At 40.2% G+C, this 18,215-nt stretch overlaps 1 protein-coding gene across 9 annotated transcripts in view; it reads left to right on the forward strand.

Annotated features, from left to right (window-relative positions):
* Positions 1-4,241: 4,241 nt before the first annotated feature.
* Positions 4,242-18,215, forward strand: part of eif4g3a (eukaryotic translation initiation factor 4 gamma, 3a) — a 66,948-nt gene continuing 52,974 nt past the window's right edge. For 6 of the 9 annotated variants that reach the window (XM_024270639.2, XM_024270640.2, XM_024270641.2 and 3 more), the window contains exons 1-2: positions 4,242-4,879; positions 17,182-17,251. In XM_024270639.2, the coding sequence (XP_024126407.1) occupies positions 4,716-4,879; positions 17,182-17,251 (234 nt within the window). In that variant the 5' untranslated portion in view covers positions 4,242-4,715. The remainder of the gene's footprint in view (positions 4,880-17,181; positions 17,252-18,215) is intronic. The other 3 variants (XM_024270646.2, XM_024270648.2, XM_024270647.2) reach the window with 1 other exon arrangement.

Raw genomic sequence — 18,215 nt, forward strand, 5'->3', positions numbered from 1 at the left:
TGACTATGAAAATAGTCAACGACAAATGTAATAGTCGATCAGTTGTTACTTTATGTTATATGGAGTTGGAGTGTAGTAAAGTTGAAAGTTATAATTCTGCTAGCGTTTTGGACTCTTTTGGGATTTATTAAGGTTTTTTAAGCTATTTAGGAGTTTAGCTAATATTTCAGCTGCCCGCTAGCTATTTTTGTCAAATTTATGATTTTTTTCAGTTGTTTAGGCTAATTTTGAGTTTATATAATATTTCCGTTGTATGCTAACTATTTTTGGCTAACTTAGGCTTTTTTTGTTTTTAGACTATTTTGGAGTTGAGGTAATATTTCAGCTGCATGTTTGCTGTTTTGGTTAACTTAGACTTTTTTCATTTTTTTTAAGGCTAATTTGTCATGTCATTGATATTTTAGCTACCTATCAGCTTCAGTGTTTTCAGCTATCAATTTCAGCATCTTCAGCTATCAGCACTACCATCTTCAGCGTTCAAATTCAGCTTACAGCATTCATTATCACAGGTTATGCTTTATATCTAGTTCTTAGTTTAAAGGTAATGATGGTTGAGATGTGTGCTTTACATCCAGTTTGCACATGACCAGATTAGTCAACTAATCAGAAAAAATAATCTGTGACTAGTCGACGATTAAAATAATCGTTTGTGGCAGCAGTATTATCTTTATGAGTCAATGCAGACTGAACACCCAGATTTGGTCAACAATTGCTGTGAGTACACACGTTTGGACGGTAATGTAGCCACGAGGGGGCCCAAGCCAGGGTCTCATTGTGCCGGTCCCAAGCCCGGATAAATACAGAGGGTTGTGTCAGGAAGGGCATCCGACGTAAAATCTTGCCAAATCAAATATGCGAATCAGACCTACGAAATCCATACCGGATCGGTCGAGGCCCGGGTTAACAACGACCGCCATCGGTGCTGTTCACCGACAGGGTGCCGGTGGAAATTGGACTACTGTTGGTGGAAGAAGGAGAGGAGGAAGGCGGGTTCGTAGGGAGAGAGAGAAGAGGAAAGTCACTAGTGTTGGACTGAGAGTTGGGACTTTGAATGTTGGAACTATGACAGGAAAGGGTAGAGAGTTAGTGGACATGATGCAGAGGAGAAAGGTAGACATACTGTGTGTCCAGGAGACCAGGTGGAAAGGTAGCAAGGCTAGAAGTTTAGGAGCAGGGTTCAAGTTGTTCTATCATGGTGGAGATGGGAAGAGAAATGGAGTAGGAGTTATCCTAAAGGAGGAGTTTGTTAGGAGTGTTGTGGAGGTAAAAAGAGTGTCAGATAGAGTGATGAGTCTGAAGATAGAAATGGAGGGTGTCATGTTCAATGTTGTTAGTGGGTATGCCCCACAGGTAGGATGTGAGCTGGAAGAGAAGGAGAAGTTCTGGTTGGATCTTGATGAAGTGATGATGAGCATCCCTGGAAATGAGAGAGTTGTCATTGGTGCAGATTTCAATGGTCATGTTGGTGCAGGAAACCGAGGTGATGAGGAGGTGATGGGCAGGTTTGGTATCCAGGAGAGGAATGTAGAAGGACAGATGGTGGTTGATTTTGCAAAAAAGATGGAAATGGCGATAGTGAATACATTCTTTGAGAAGAGACAGGAACATAGAGTGACCTATAAGAGTGGAGGTAGAAGCACACAGATAGACTACATCTTGTGTAGACGGTGTAATCTGAAGGAGATCAGTGACTGTAAAGTAGTGGTTGGTGAGAGTGTTTCCAGACAGCACAGGATGGTGGTGTGTAGAATGACTCTGGTGGTGAAGAAGATGAAGAAAGAGAGGGCAAAGGCAGAGAAGAGGACAAACTGGTGGAAGCTGAAAAAAGAAGATTGTTGCATGACTTTTAAGAAACAGTTGAAACAGGCTCTGGGTGGTCAGGAGGTACTCCCAGATGACTGGATAACTACAGCTAATGTGATCAGGGAGACAGGTAGGAGTGTACTTGGTGTGTCATCAGGAAAGAGAGTTGATAAGGAGACTTGGTGGTGGAATGAGGAGGTGCAGGAGTGTATACGGAGTAAGAGACTAGCTAAGAAGAAGTGGGACACTGAGAGGACTGAGGAGAGTAGACAGGAGTACAGGGAGATGCAGCGTAAGGTGAAAGTAGAGGTGTCAAAGGCCAAACAAAGAGCTTATGATGACTTGTATGCTAGGTTGGGTAGTAAGGAGGGAGAGACTGACCTGTACAGACTAGCAAGGCAGAGAGATCGAGATGGGAAGGACATGCAGCAGGTTAGGGTGATCAAGGATAGGAATGGTAATGTGGTGACAGGTGTCAGTGGTGTAATGGAAAGATGGAAAGAATACTTTGAAGAGTTGATGAATGAAGAGAATGAGAGAGAACAAAGAGTAGAAGAGGTGACGGTTGTGGAGCAGGAAGTAAGAAAGATTAGTAAAGGTGAAGTGAGAGGGGCTTTGAAGAGGATGAAGAGTGGAAAGGCTCTTGGTCCTGATGATATACCTGTGGAGGTATGGAAGTGTCTAGGAGAGATGGCAGTGGAGTTTTTGACCGGGTTGTTCAACAGGATCTTAGGTGGTGAGAAGATGCCTGAGGAATGGAGGAGAAGTGTGATGGTGCCCATTTTTAAGAATAAGGGAGATGTGCAGAGTTGTGGTAACTACAGAGGAATAAAGCTGATGAGCCATACAATGAAGGTGTGGGAAAGAGTAGTGGAAGCCAGACTAAGAGCAGAAGTGAACATTTGTGAGCAGCAGTATGGTTTCATGCCAAGAAAGAGCACTACAGATGCAACATTTGCTTTGAGGATGTTGATAGAGAAGTACAGAGAAGGTCAGAGAGAGCTCCACTGTGTCTTTGTAGATCTGGAGAAAGCTTATGACAGAGTGCCCAGAGAGGAACTATGGTATTGTATGAGGAAGTCTGGAGTGACAGAGAAGTATGTCCGAGCAGTGCAGGACATGTATGAGGGCTGTAAGACAGTGGTGAGGTGTGCTGTAGGGGTGACAGAGGAGTTCAAGGTGGAGGTGGGATTACATCAGGGATCAGCTCTGAGCCCCTTCCTGTTTGCAATGGTGATGGACAGACTGACGGATGAGGTTAGACAGGAATCACCATGGACTATGATGTTTGCAGATGATATTGTGATTTGTAGTGAGAGCAGGGAGCAGGTGGAGGTGGAGTTAGAGAGGTGGAGGTTTGCCCTGGAAAGGAGAGGAATGAAGGTTAGCCGCAGTAAGACAGAGTACATGTGTGTGAATGAGAGGAACCAGAGTGGAAGAGTGAGGTTACAGGGAGAAGAGATAAAGAAGGTGGAGGAGTTTAAGTATTTAGGGTCAACAGTACAGAGTAATGGAGAGTGTGGAAAAGAAGTGAAGAGGAGAGTGCAAGCAGGTTGGAATGGGTGGAGAAAAGTGTCAGGTGTGATGTGTGACAGAAGAGTTTCAGCACAAATGAAAGGAAAGGTGTACAAGACTGTGGTGAGACCAGCCATGTTGTTTGGACTAGAAACAGTGGGACTGAAGAAAAGACAGGAAGCAGAGCTGGAGGTAGCAGAGATGAAGATGCTGAGGTTCTCTTTGGGAGTGACCAGGATGGATAGGATCAGGAATGAATACATCAGAGGGACAGCACATGTTAGAGGTTTTGGAGATAAAGTCAGAGAGGCCAGACTGAGATGGTTTGGACATGTTCAGAGGAGAGACAGTGAATATATTGGTAGAAGGATGCTGAGTCTAGAGCTGCAGGAAAGAGGTCTAGAGGAAGACCAAAGAGGAGGTTTATGGATGCAGTGAATGAAGACATGAAGGTGGCTGGTGTTAGAGTGGAGGATGCTGAAGACAGGCTTAGATGGAGGAAACTGATTCGCTGTGGCGACCCCTGAAGGGAAAAGCCGAAAGGAAAAGAAGAAGAAGACACACGTTTGGACGGTAGATGGCGCTATAAACACGTTCGTGTGGAAGGATGGAAAAAGTGGATGCTTTGTTGAGCTTAAAACATTCCAAATTGAAAATTTATAATAATATAAAAATAACATAACTATATTTTGCCACTTTTGTGCAAAAAAAGAAAACATACAAAATATAAATATAATTTATAGTAGTGAAATGTATTCATATATTTTTGTATATACAACTAGCTATAATTAACTTGAATTACTTTTTATTTTTATTTTGAAATAATATTAATAATAATAATAATAATAAATTAATAAATTATGTGATTTTTTTTTTAATCTGGCCATGTGGGACGCCGTATATCTGTGTTTGATTGAAACGCTTATTTGATTAGCCGAGCGGCTCCGTAACTGGCCGAGATTTGTCGAATCATCTGTCCTGCCCGGACTGCTGAAAGCGGCCGCTACGCCATGTTGGCGAAGTCTCTCATCTCTGTGAGGAAAAAAATGATAGAAAACATAACTGCCGCGAGGAAAAGATAGACCGCCGAGGGAGGTCGAAGATTGCGGCGATTATTCCGTTTGAGAGAAACGAACCGAAACGGATCCGCAGAGGTTCCGGACGGGCTAGGGAGGCTAAACCTCCCACCGTCCCCATGAATAGCACCGCTGATCCGAACAGCGACTTTCCATGAAAAAAGACGTTTGTGTTGCAATTCCAGCTTCGTTATCCCCGCTCGTTAGAGGGATTTGGGGCCTGTTTCAAGTATCTCCTCGGCTTGCTTTATGAATGCAAGCTAAGCGCTGTTTGTACCTTTATTTATTAAGGCATTGTTTTTAATTTTTGATCTTTTTGCGATGAGTTTGCCACCGAAAGTGGTCCCGAAAACCGCCGCTGTCGCAGTTAGCGGACCTGGAAGTGGCCCCTCTTCGTCGAGCCAACTGCGGGCTACCCTGACCTCCGTGTCTCTGCCGCCGGGAGCCCCAGCAGCCCCGCAGCCTGGCGTCGTACCGCCGCCTCAGTATCCTTTCACCCGGGTAACAAATGCATGTTGTGTGGCACGTTTAACTTTCTAGCACGAGTTTAGCTCGCAGGGCAGCCGGGCTGGTGGTCGATTACACGGGTGGGATGTGGGGGTGATGGTTTGGTATTGAGGGAGCTGGGAGGGGAGGGTACAATTAGCTAGCTAAGTGTGCTAACGCTAGCTAATCAAGCCGGTTGTCATCTGGAGGCTGTACGATCGTTTTAACCATAGTTGATAGGAAAAAATGTCTACATTTTGACCACAAAATAGTAACAAATGTTATACATGAGCGTGTAGCTGTATTTTGTTGGGGGAAGCGGAGTCGCCGGCATGCCAGCGGGCTTTGCCGATGCTCACCGGCTTTGTTCAGTTGTGATTGCTGACTAGCAGGATGCTTTAGCCAAATTAAAGCGCTGCTGCTGTGGATACACCTCGGTGGTCAGCTGCTGCGTTGGGTTGGTGAATGTCTACATGCTGGACACATGTGCGTCATTTATTTGGATGTGTTATGGGTTTAAGTACCGGGGCTGGGTCCGTTGAAGGGAGTTGAGATGCTAAAGCCGTGTTGGTGCACCAACCTGACGGGCCTTAGCTCTCAGAATGACAGGTGTTTTATTGTTGATGGGAGTATTTTTTTGAATTGTCTTTACTCTGAACACGTTTTCACCTTCGACCATTGGGGTTCACATCAAGTAAGCATGGAGCTTTCTGAGTCCTGACTTCTGGCATCCCTTTAATGTGGTGATCTGGCACTGTCACTGCTCAGGAATGCAGCTCTTCTCTGAGCTGACTCAAGGATGGCCCGCCCGGTGTTACCCGCTTGGTGTTACCCTAGCCCACTTCTGGTTAAGTCAGTGTGGTTGCGTAACCTCCTGTTTTATTTACAGCATGGCATCAGTAGTGTGGGGATTAGGCAGATTTCTCCTGCTGCTGTGAGCTGAGTGATGCTTGTTTTTGTTTGACCAACAATATCTACTGTGGCTTACCTGTGAGATGGGATCTTTAAACCTGATTTCCTGCTACCAGAGATGATGCTGTCTTCTGTTTGTGTTTACCATAGCGGGGGCTTCTCCTCTTTATACATTTTATTCAGTGTTTTTGGTAAGTAAGTAGGGGTGCCACGATTAGTCGACTAATCAATGATTAAAATACTCGATGACCAATTTAATAGCTGATTAGTCGTTAGTTATATGGAGTCAGAGTGTTGTAAAGTTGAAAGTTATAATGGCATTCTGCTAGCTTTTTGGACTATTTTGGCATTTATTAAGGTTTTTTAGGCTATTTTGGAGTTTACCCAATATTTCAGCTGCATGCTTGCAGTTTTAGCTAACTTGGGCTTTTTTTCAGTTTTTTGGCTAATTTGGCATTTAGCTAATATTTTAGCTGGCCATCAGCTTCAGCGTTTTCAGCTATCAGCTTCAGCGTCTTTAGCTAACAATTTCAGCCATTTCAGCTATCAACTTCAGCATTTTTAGCTATCAATTTCACCATCTTCAGCAGCTAAATTCAGCTTACAGCATTCACACTAACATTATTATAAATGTATTATTATGGATTATTGTTAATGCAATTATTATTGCAGGTAATGCTATATATCTAGTTTTTAGTTAGTTTAAAGATAATGATGGTTGAGATGTGTGCTTTACATCCAGTTTGCGCATGACCTGATTAGTTGACTAATCGTTAAAAATAATTGGTGATTAGTCAACTATTAAAATAATGGCAGCACTATAAGTAAGGTAAAAAGATAAGTCATAGTATGTCTTTAAATTTGACATTGGAAAAAGTTTCCCATCCCCTCCTTTCACATGTGTTATAGGAAGCTTCTTTAGTTCAGAGCCACAATGCATAGATGGTACAAAACATCTTTGATTTAAAAACCCACTCTTTTAAAAAAACTGTGTTTAACATGTTCTTGTGACATTTTCCTGGTGATGGACATATGTGAAGAAAATTAAGCTCAAAATTTAATTTCTGAGTATTTCTTTATTTAAATCACTGTGAATCCGGAGCAGACGAAAAAAAAAATACAGTTTGAAAAAGATTATATTTGTGATGTAGAAAATAGGTGGGGCACAAGCTTCCTGCTCCGCCCCATTCTGATGCTTCATTTTGTAGATCCATGCAGGTCTTGATTTTCCCCATCAGTGCTGGAAACTGACTCATAACTGTATGGCTGGATAGTTCCAATATTCTTTGGGGTATGAGGGGCTGTAAGAAAGCGGGAGAGCATGTAAATAGAGCACTTTTAATTATGGTGGATGGGAAATGGAGGTGGAGTTGCTCTGTGCCAACAGTCCCTCCCACAACTTAGAGGTAAATTTCTGATGAGCTGCCTCTGCTCTGCAGAAACAACAAGTTTTTGTCATTCTGGTGATAGTATAAACAACATAATTAGAATTTAAAGACCACTGGGAACAATTTGAGAATAGATCAGATGATGATCAGAGGGAGACTTTATATTCTCTCCCTGAGCATTTTATTTAAGAAATCTTTTTTTGTCATCTAGTTATCTGTAGGCAATTATATCCTACATCCCTATTTAATGTAAACGACAGGAAATACCAGGTGCCTGAATCACAAATGTAAATATTAACACTACAACTTTCTAGAGTATATTAGTGAGTTTTATTTGACAGGTTTTGCAGAGCTTTAGATAACGATCTGGATCACCATGAGCTGATGATGGCACCTCCTGCATACATCATCCATCCACAAGGTTAAAGAGGCTTTCTCTGGTTTGTCAGTGAATTGGGAGAAAATGCTGTTTTTTTTCTGCTCACATACAGATTTATTCTACACTGAGTGAACATCCGCTGCTTGAACTGACCTCTTCATGTGTTATTGTTTTCCTGTTGGCAAATAACAAAGAAATTGCCTAAAAATTGTTTATTTGGTCAATAATTTGAGATGTAGAGCAAATACCTGTCAACAAGTTACTCTAATGCAGTGCTAAAGCTGTGCATTAAATAATATTATTAATAAATGTTTGTTTATTGTTATTGACAGTATTTATTTATTCTTTCATCTTTGTGGTCATTTTGGTGTTTTAATATCAGTTTGAATGTTACTGTTTTTAGGTTTAGCCTCAGATTTGAAATCTTTCGCATCAAGTTAGGAGCTAAACAAACTCTTTTTCAAGTTAAAAAAAACCCTTAATTATCATGTCACATCTTTCCAAATGTCTTGTAGTTTGTTAGAAAATAATAGGACCTTTTCTTTTTATTAGCTTCGTCACTAGACAGCACTTCATTTTATTTTCATCCGTCTAGGAAACGGGCCTCCGAGTGTTACTTCTCGTCTGACCTCTCACTTTCCTGTGGCCTTTGGGGTCAGGAGTGTGGGAGCGTGTTACGCTGTGGCTGGGCTCTTGGCATTTGGGAATTCCATCCTGGAAATTGACACGGCGTGTGTTTGTGAAGTCCAGAGATTCCCGTGGGCTTTAGAAAGTGGTGGCTGGGAGGTGTGTGTTCGGTGAAAGTGCGGCCAGCGCGGTTTTGGAAGCTCGTAGAAACACCCAGCTCCTGCTTCTGCTGCTGCGCTCGCCAGACAAAAGCTCCTCTGCTTAGCATTCATGTGAGAGGCCAAGGTGGTGCTTCCCACCATCTGGTAACAAAGGCCCAGGTCACCCAGCGACCCTCAGCCTTCCCTCATTTCCTTCCATCCCCCATTAGTTTACCTCATCCTACTTCTGGCTCAGCCGGAAAAAATCGAGGGATTCCTCCTAATTGCTACCATTTTTTCTTCTGGCACACCTTCAGCTTTAATGTTCACAATCTAGTGACTTCATCTTTTTATTTTTGTGAGAGCATTTCTTCCCTTCTCTGTAAATTATGTTCCAATCCTAGTCCTTTGGTAAAATATAACCGTTTCCAGTCAAGAACAGCGTTTGTTATGACTGATCCATGCATACAGTTCTGGTCACTGTTATCCAAAAGTGCCTGGTAATGGATATCCCCAGCTGGTGAGTCACTCGGCTACGTTATCTTGTGTTTTTGGGCAGGTGTGTGCAGCAGCTATAAAGATATTCTCACGAGCGTATTGACTGTGGACGTTAAAAATAAACTGCTGAGTTATGAGCCAGCATGCAGGGCTGTTCTTTCATGGAGGGAGCGTCCTGTTCAGGAAGGCTCTTTCACTTAAAGAAATACTTACACATTGTCTTAGATGCTTGGTTTGATCATTCATTGGACCAGAGCAGATTCTAAAACTCCCCAAAGTAAACTCTGGTGTTTATTGTCTTTTTTAGGATGTTATTAGGTTGGCAGTTTGCTCTTTTGTTTGTTTGTTTGTTTGTGCGTTTACATTTATGAGTCTGCAGCATTAGGTTGATGGATGTTTGGTGACCTCGTTGGTGTTATTTTATCTGAATGTGTTTCTGACCTAAGAATTTAGAAAAGCTAAACGTTTTTGTAAAAAAATGTTAACTGTTTTTAAAAAATAATCAAAAAGTAAAGCTCTGACTGTAGCTAAATCTTTTATTTTGATTTTAAAACATTTTTACTTCAAATGTATATATTACCATTTTCCTTTTCAATTTGCATTAAAAGAAAATCACCCACATGAGGAGGGCAGGTTCACTCTTTTATTTTGTCAAAACTGTTTCATATGTTGTTTCCAAGTTGGTTTGTTTCAGTTTTTACCATTGACCGTATATGACAACTGCACTGACTCCGCCCCCCTGACGTTCCAAACAGGAAGTACCTGCTGGCTCCAATAGACTTCTATAGAGAAATAAACATCTGTTACTCATTCTGTTGGTCAGAATAAATATTCGTACTCTGATACCTTTTTAACATCTTCTTGATAATTCTCCTTTTCATATTTTTTTCTGTAGTTCAAGATATTAAAGTTATAAACCGACCAATCAGAAGCCTCAACAATACTAGGCGGAGCCTTCTGGCCTTCACTTCCAATCGTAAAGTGTTTCAGTGATTTCCTGTGGTCCAAATGTCAGGGTGTGGTCTTCCAACAAGCTCATCCTTGATTGGGCAGTGTGGTTGCCATGGAAACGCTGACTCAGACCAATCACTGCTTACTGCTATCGTCCGGCTCCAATAGGTGGTGTCCGTATCGCAAAAAAAAATGCTGACTGAGTTGATTTCATTTGGTTGGAGCTGGAAATGAGCCATTTCCTATGGGTGACGTCCATAGAAATCTATTTTATCAATGGACAAAGCAGTTGTGACATCACCCGTAGAGAAAGGCCTCACCTCCGGCTCCAGGGAAATTAAGCTTATTTACTCGCCATTTTTCTGCATTACAGGCACCACCATTTAAAGCCAGACGACAGCGAATGCTGTGAGTTGGTCTGAGTCATGTCTTTAGGGCGACTACAGTCACCAATCATGAGTGAGCTTGTTCGATGGCCCCACCCCTTTCACTGAAAGCAGCTCGGGGAAAATCTGTCAATCAAATGTTGGAGGCGGGGCCAGCAGGCATCACATGCTTTTACTGGGGCATCTGATTGTTCAGTTTATAGCTTCAATAACTTGCAATAAAGAAAATATATCTTTAAAATAAATAAAGAGGATTATCAGGAAGATATTAAAGTATCAGAGCAAGAATGTTTATTCTGACCAATAGAATGACTGAGTAACAGCTGATTATTTCTCTGTAGAAGTCTATGGGATTTTGACCTTCTTGGAGCCAGCAGGTACTTCCTGTGTGGAACACAAGGGGGGAGGGGTCAAGCTGTCCAGTGATTCTATAGTCTGTGGTGACGTCACACTCACTCAATCCAGTTCTTGCATACATTCAATTGTTTTGAGAGGAAATTTCATAACAAAATTCTTTTGTGTCCATTTCAGTCTGCTGATTTCTGTCAGATGCAGCCACACAAGGCAAACATGGCCACCGACAGCCACACTTGACATTACTTCACATTATCTGGACACCAATGACACAGACATATAAATGCAGAAACGGCATCTGAAACAAACATTTTGCTCATCAGAATGATTTTAAACCTAATGAGTTCCAGATCTCAGCACTGATCAGTGCTCATGAACAGAAATGTTCTGGTGATCCAAACAGCTGCTTCTTTACTGAACCTTTATCTGCATAAAACAAGAGTTCTTACAATTATGTTGTTAACGCCACTGCTGCTCTTTTTTCCATTTATGAGCACATGGTGAGAACTTTACAAATCAAGAAATGGAAGAAACATCCCAATGTGAGCAGTACAGTGTATCTGTGCTTCTCATCATTTCAGATGGAATTGGGCTCAGCAGTTTTCCAAATGTGAGTTTTCACGTCCTCATTAGCAGTGGAGTAAATACAGAGCACTAACCAAATGCAGCGGTGCATATTTTTGCTTCCTTTTTATTCAACACAAAGAAAAAGGATGGTTGTGCCGTTGTTTTTTAAATGGTTGTTGCTAAATATTTGGTATTAGAGATTGGGATCCACCAACCCACCAGCTATTGTGCGTACTGTAGTCTCAGCAACAGCAGGCGGGCCGTGAGAGCTTTGCGAGCTGCGCTTTCATCCAACGCTGTGTTTGAGTGAGCGGTTTGTGAGCCAGCAGGGAGAAAGAGGGTTTGTATCGGCACCATCTGGACCGTCTCCACTCACTTCCTGTACCTCCATTTGAGTCCTCCACTCGCAGACTTTCAGGAGCATTCAAACAGACCTCGCTTTTTCTTTAAGGTTCATCAAAACCTCAGAGGAAAGTTCACACCTTTTTAGGGATAAATTGCATGTATGTGATCATGTGACAATGGCATTATTCCATTGGATTGTCCACAGACCTGTTATGTCTGCCAAAGCAAATAAACTTTAATCCTGTTGGACATTTGATTGGTAGTTTCTGCGGCCCTCCTGATTGCCTCCTTTGGTTTGTAGAGTTTCCTGATGCTCTTTGTCTTCTTTCACTCCCACACTCTCAGCGTTAAAGTGGCTGTAGAGTGAACTAATGAGGAAGCATGAGCTGCTGCAGTTTATCCAGCCTCAGTGTTGACTCTCCCTGTGGAGACAGGAAAAGTGGAGTCATTGATTCTACTGTCATCATTTCAAAGGGGTTGGGTTGGCCGCTTGTTGCTCAATATGAAAAGGTTCAGAAACACAAAAAAATGAACATCCTCTGTAAAAAAAAAAAAGTGTATATTTAATTAAGAACTAGAGCAGTGTTTTTCAACCTTTTTTGAGCCAAGGTACACTTTTTCCATGAAAAAAATCCCATGGCACACTAGCACCAAAAAGGTAAAAAAAAATAGTCTGTATTGATGTACAGTCTATCCACAATCTAGTGTACATTGTTTTATATAAGTGGGATAAGTGGGAAGCATCATTAAACGTATATCTCGTCAAAACAGTCTACATTTATTATCATTAATGAATAATTAAAAAAATCAACAAAAAAAAATACTTCTAAATAATCAGTTTTTATGAATGTTTTTTTTCTCTTTTTTAGATACTTCCAAAACTATCAGACAAAGTGAAAAAAACAACCTTCTTTTCTTGTTTCCCTCCACAATAGTAATGAGAATTCTGGCTCAAAATTCAATTCTTTGCATTCGTTTTCCTAAAACAGTGGCTCTTTTGGCTACCAAATGGATTTTTAGGTTGTTGTTTGCTTTGTTTGATTCATTATAAACTACTATGTAGGATTATGCACAAAATCCATGATGTAAATATGTTTTTATTCATATAAAGTCTAAATTATGTATTTGCTGTTTTCAGTTTTTAACTCTACGCATTTTAAGCTTTTTTCCTTTTAAACACATCTGAAGTGAACAACACAAAACTCTGCAACCACAACCCAAATACAAATTAAAATGTGCAAAAACCACTAAATCAAGACTTTTATTCACATTGACATTAAGAAAGACAAAAGAGTTTCAGCTTTGAGGATGTAATCTGTTTCTTCTCTCAGTGATGATCTGCTCTGTTTTAGAGAAGATTCTCTCAGTTCTCAGGTGTCTGGACAGGTTGGTTGTGGATCCATAAATATATACAGAATATATATACATATAGAATATTTCCTGCAGACTCTGTTCCTTCATACTATCAAGAAAAGTCAAATGATTCCAGTTTTTTTTTCCTTATTTTTCTTTTCATTTTCTTTACATTTTGTGTTGATGTTTTCTCTCTATCTCTCTCCCTATTTGCGCTTCTGAACGTGTAAGCCCCTCCCCTCCACCCAGCGATCACACTAAACCCAATGCATCATGGGGGCTGTAGTGCCATAACTCACGCAGATGCCGGAATACTGTTGTTTCTTAGCTTCATTCTTTTGTTCACTTTTTAAACTGTCTGACGTCGGATCCCGCTGGAAGCTACACCGCTAAACACGAGCTTTAGCTGTTATTTTAGTTGGGACTGAGAGACTTTATGAGCCGAATCAGAACAAGGAAGTGAGGACGTTAACCACTTCTGACTGGTCAGATTGATGACATGTGATCAAGCCTCCAACAATGATTGGCGGAGACAGCTGAAGGGGGCGGGACATTTCTAAAAGCTGACTTTGAGGCTAGTTTTGTGACTGGATTGCGGTAATATCATTCTGATTAGTCATTTATAGAATCAAAGAAATATTTATTTTACCATCTTGGATATTCTAAACTATTGAGTGTTAAATCAGGGCCGTTTGGATGAACACAGAGCAGATACCATAGTGATGGTAAATGTTTTAGATATGTAAAAAAGGGTAATTTCCCACGGCACACCAGACCATCTCTCACAGCACACTAGTGTGCCGCGGCACACTGGTTGAAAAACACTGAACTAGAATAAGTGAGTGTGATGTCACCCATAGAAAAGGGTTCTTCCAGCCCTAACCAAATAAAAACAATCAAGTCGAAATTTTTTGCAGTATGAACACCTCCATCCTGGAGTTTGATAATGTCAATACTAGGGCTGGGTATCGATTATAATTTCCAGAAACAATCGATTTACAAAGGCCTGGATAAATACGATTCCAATTCTTTTGATTCTTCAATTCAATTTTGAGTTTACACATTTAGACACATTTGTTTAGAATTACATTAATAGTCTACTATATGTTTTGAATATATTTATATTAATCTGATCCAGTTCACATACTGTAAATGTATCAGTGAAATAATGAGATTGTTAATATCATCCAGTGTTACATGGATTCTCTAAAGGAGAAGTTCTAACTAAAATGTTCAGATCATTAACATTGGAAACATTGTTCTGCTTCTCCTGGAGGACGTTTCAGTTTGACCACTAGGTGGTGATCACACTATAGCAGTGTCGTGCTATAGCAGTACACCTTACTCCAGAAGAAGAAGAAAATATCAGGAAAAAAATTGTGTTTTAGACCACAAAAAGTTACTTTTATAAAATATTTACTAAAAATAGTTTGGAAAATTCATACTTGTGAGTTTATAAAGATGTTCATTTAGTCTGCAATTTATGTGTAGCTCGACCGAGCCACTTCCTGTTTGGAAGGCCAGGTGGGTGGAGTCACTCAGTCCAGTTCTCATATACAGTCAATGGTCCAGTGACACCCGTGGTTACCACCTTTGTTTTCTCCAGCTAGAGCAGCTGATAGGTCTTCACCAAAATATGTCCACTGACGTGGTTGGATTGGACCAGAAACAACAATAGTTTTTACAGAAGCTGCTCCAACAGCCTGAAAAGGTCAGTCCTGCTGGTTTAGAGGCCATACTGACCAAAACTAGAAGAAGAAACGCTCTCTCAGGTTGACAAGTTCTCCACACAACTTCAGATATTTTCCGATGTTTTCCTGATTCAGAGTCTTTGAGTTCCTGCCTTGTTGGTCTTCATTTGTTTAGTTGTGTTATGGATTTTGTGGTTCATTCTGGCATTCAGTGATTAGATAGATGGTTGCCTTTCCTTCTTTGATTGTTTTATGAGTCATGCACACACCATCTGCTGTCAATCCTACAACTTCTTGCTCAGGATCAATATGCAAGAACAGTAGACATGTTGCATTTTAATGAAGAGCTACAGTATCCCAATGGTTGTTGCGTCTTTTATGATTGTGAGGGAAAAAATCAATTCATATTTTGTGTCATATTTTAAGGTTTGAGAATCTAAACAATAACTTTAACAGAAATTGTATTTGAAGTTTTATAGAGATCCTTAAACCAGCATTATATAACGTTATCTATGAAATAAGTCTCTGTCAGAACAGTTCTATAAATGTGTGGAGCTTTCCTCTACAGTGCAGATTCTAACCTCTGCAGCAGAGCTGGGGTTCTCCTGAAAGCTCAACTGTGAGCTGAAACTGCAGAGAAATGCTCTGCAGGTCCACCCTAAAGCCTGCACAGTCTGGGTAAGTGTGTTCTTCCAACAGAACTTATGTGACTAGGAAGAAGGTACAGAGTGTTTCAGTTTAGGAACAGATTTCCTGGCTGCTCTGTCCTGTAGAAGTGTATGCGTTTTAGCTGCAGCAGTGCAGCAAAAAGAAGTGTTGTAGCTGCAGAAGCAAATGCTGCTTCTTCTTAGTTAATTTGAGTAAAGGATGAGTCATCAGTTTTCCAATTGAATCCTAAAACTCCCTTTAGAAACAGTTTTAGTCAAAATGAAGAAATATTGGAGACGAAGAAGAGAGAAGAATTGTTTTTTATTCAAATCTAACCTGTGAACAGCTCACTGAGACTCGAAGCTCCACCGGCTGTTATGAGAGAATGTTTTGTTAGTAAACTGCAATGCAGAAAGAACAAATGATGATGCAGCACAAATGAGAGAACTTAGCTGAGGAGTGAAAGTTGTCTGAGGAGATGGTTCTGACTTTTCTACTGACTCACTGGTATTCAGGAAATGCTCCTAACAATGCAGACGGCAATATTCCTGTATGTGAACTCTACATTCAGACTCAGTGACTCGACTGACTTGGCATTCTAGTCTTGTTCTCTGCTGCTGTGACTGAACCTGCAGGATGGCACCTGGATGAGATCATGACTTAACCGCGTTTCTGCTCCCCCATTCTCCTGTCACCCCATCTTTTTACTCAAACAAAACAGAAAACGTAGTGAAAGGGTCACCTGGAGTTCATTCATCGTTCTTGAATAAATGAGTCTCCAGATGTATTTCCATAGAAACGTTTTGATGTCTTCTGGCCAGGCTGCGAACTGAATGAGGTCCAGTCTAATGGAAGCTACTGGTTGTGGTTTTGTAGATTTTTTTTTTCTAAAAACTGTTCAGTAAAACATTTGTTTGAGTTGAGTGTTTGGGGACTAAGAGGTCATCTCCATGTGGATGCAGCTTTAGTTCATGCTGTTTCATTCTGACAGAGAAAGAGAAAAACATGTTCTACTTCTTACAAAGACATTTCTTTTTAGTGTCATACATTCATTTAGCTGTAAAACTTGTTAGACACTTTAACCTGAACCTCCATTTATTTCATTACTGTGCTGCTGTATTTTATAGAAGTATTGCTTCATGTCATGACATGTATTAGTCTTGGAAAAATAATACATTGATTTAGTTCACAAATTAACCAATTAAAAAATTAGCATTTTCCCAAACTTCCACCCAAATGTGAGCCCTGCAGGCCAGAGCAGCAGGAAGACGACTCCAGGGTAAAAAGAACATTCAGTTTCCCTTAAAGCATGTGATCAGGAACCCGTCTCTCCGTCCCGCTCAGGTGCCTGAGCAGGTTACCAGCTTTACACTTTGAATGTTACACATTCTTCTGTCCTACAACAACTGAGTCATCATCTTAAGAGGTTCAAATGAATTCAGGTAAAACTAAAAGATTTCTGTAGTTTCTCCAACAAGGACAAAGCTTTCAGTTTGACACTTAGACTCTGAGGAACTTTCAAAAGTACCAAGAGAGTCTTAAAAGTTTTTATTCAAACACAAAATGTGGAGTAGAGGCCATGGGAATGAAGAGAACAAACAGGAAAGTCATTTCGATTCATCATCTTTTAAGAGGCCTCACATGTAAGAATGCTGTTTCAGAAGTATTTCTGCAATATTTTTCTCAGTTTTCTTGAAGGAGTTACCTGTTAGAATATTAAATGATGGCCATATTTGTTCTTAAAAAAGTAAATTGTATTTTGTATGAAAGCTCAGATCAGACTGATATTTTGCCTCTGAGAAAAGAACTGTTTCATGAAGCGTTTTGGGATGAAACGAGGAAATTCATTAGAAATAAATGACTCAAATCAATAGACCTAAAAAAAAAAATAAGAAAAGAAAAGGTTTTTGCACAAATTCAGTGTCTATCATAATGAGCACAACAGTCAGCTGTTGAAGCCGTCAGAAACTACCACAAAAGGTTGAGACATATAACGACTCGCCGTATCGTCATGTGATTTGTGTTTCTTTCTGGTTGAAATTCCTTAACACAGCTTTTCCAGAATCCCTCGGGTTCCTCCTTCCCTAGAAGATCGAATCTTTCCCACACAGCCTGGAGTTGCTGTCTACAACGTAAGTCTCTCTGTTCACCATTTCAACACATTTCTGTACCAACAAAGAACAGAAGTACAATTTATTAAGCTTAAAGATTTATACCTGCAAAGAGCTCATGAATATGTTCCGCATTAAAGCGTTAGTCCAGGAGTGTCAAACTCAATCGCACAAGGGGCCAAAATCCAAAACACCGTATGTCACGGGCCGAACAGGATAAACATTTAGTGAACAAAATAAAACTAGAATTTTAAAACTTTAAAACCATAACTTTTAACATAATCATGAACTAGATATATTGCATTACCCATTATATTGCTAGTGTGAATGCTGTATTCTGAATTTGGCCGCTGATGATGCTAGTGCTGATAGCTGAAGATGCTGAAATTGATAGCTGAAAACACTAAAGCTGATAGCCAGCTAAAATATTAGCTAAATGCCAAATCAGACTAAAAAAAAAAAATCTAGGTTTGCCAAAACAGCTAGCATGTAGCTGAAAAATAGCTAAACTTTAAAATAGCACAAAACAAAAACAAAAAAAAAATAGCCAAAACATCTAGCATGTAAATATTAGCCCAACTCCTAAATAGCCTAAAAAACAAAAAAAGCCTAAATTTGCTAAACAGCTAGCATGTAGCTGAAACATTAGCTAAACTCCAAAACAGCCTAAAAAATCTTAGTAAATGCCAAAAAACTAGCAGAATGTTAAATTTTTAAAACTTTCAAACTGTAACTTTTTAACATAATCATGAATAATAAAAAGGCAGGAATATTATTCCAGAATAAATCAACTTAAACCTTAAATAACTTTCAATACTTTACTCTTCATAAAAATATATTTTGTCAAAATTATACAAGTTAGAAATGATCGTAAGATAACATCGGGTCATTAATAACAATAAAATAAAATGATCTGGAGGGCCGGATCCGGCCCCCAGGGCTTGACTTTGACACGTGCTTTAGTTGGTGACCCGTTCACAAGGAA

This window comes from Oryzias melastigma, linkage group LG5 (assembly GCF_002922805.2).
Source record: "Oryzias melastigma strain HK-1 linkage group LG5, ASM292280v2, whole genome shotgun sequence".
NCBI classification, from domain to species: Eukaryota; Metazoa; Chordata; class Actinopteri; order Beloniformes; family Adrianichthyidae; genus Oryzias; species Oryzias melastigma.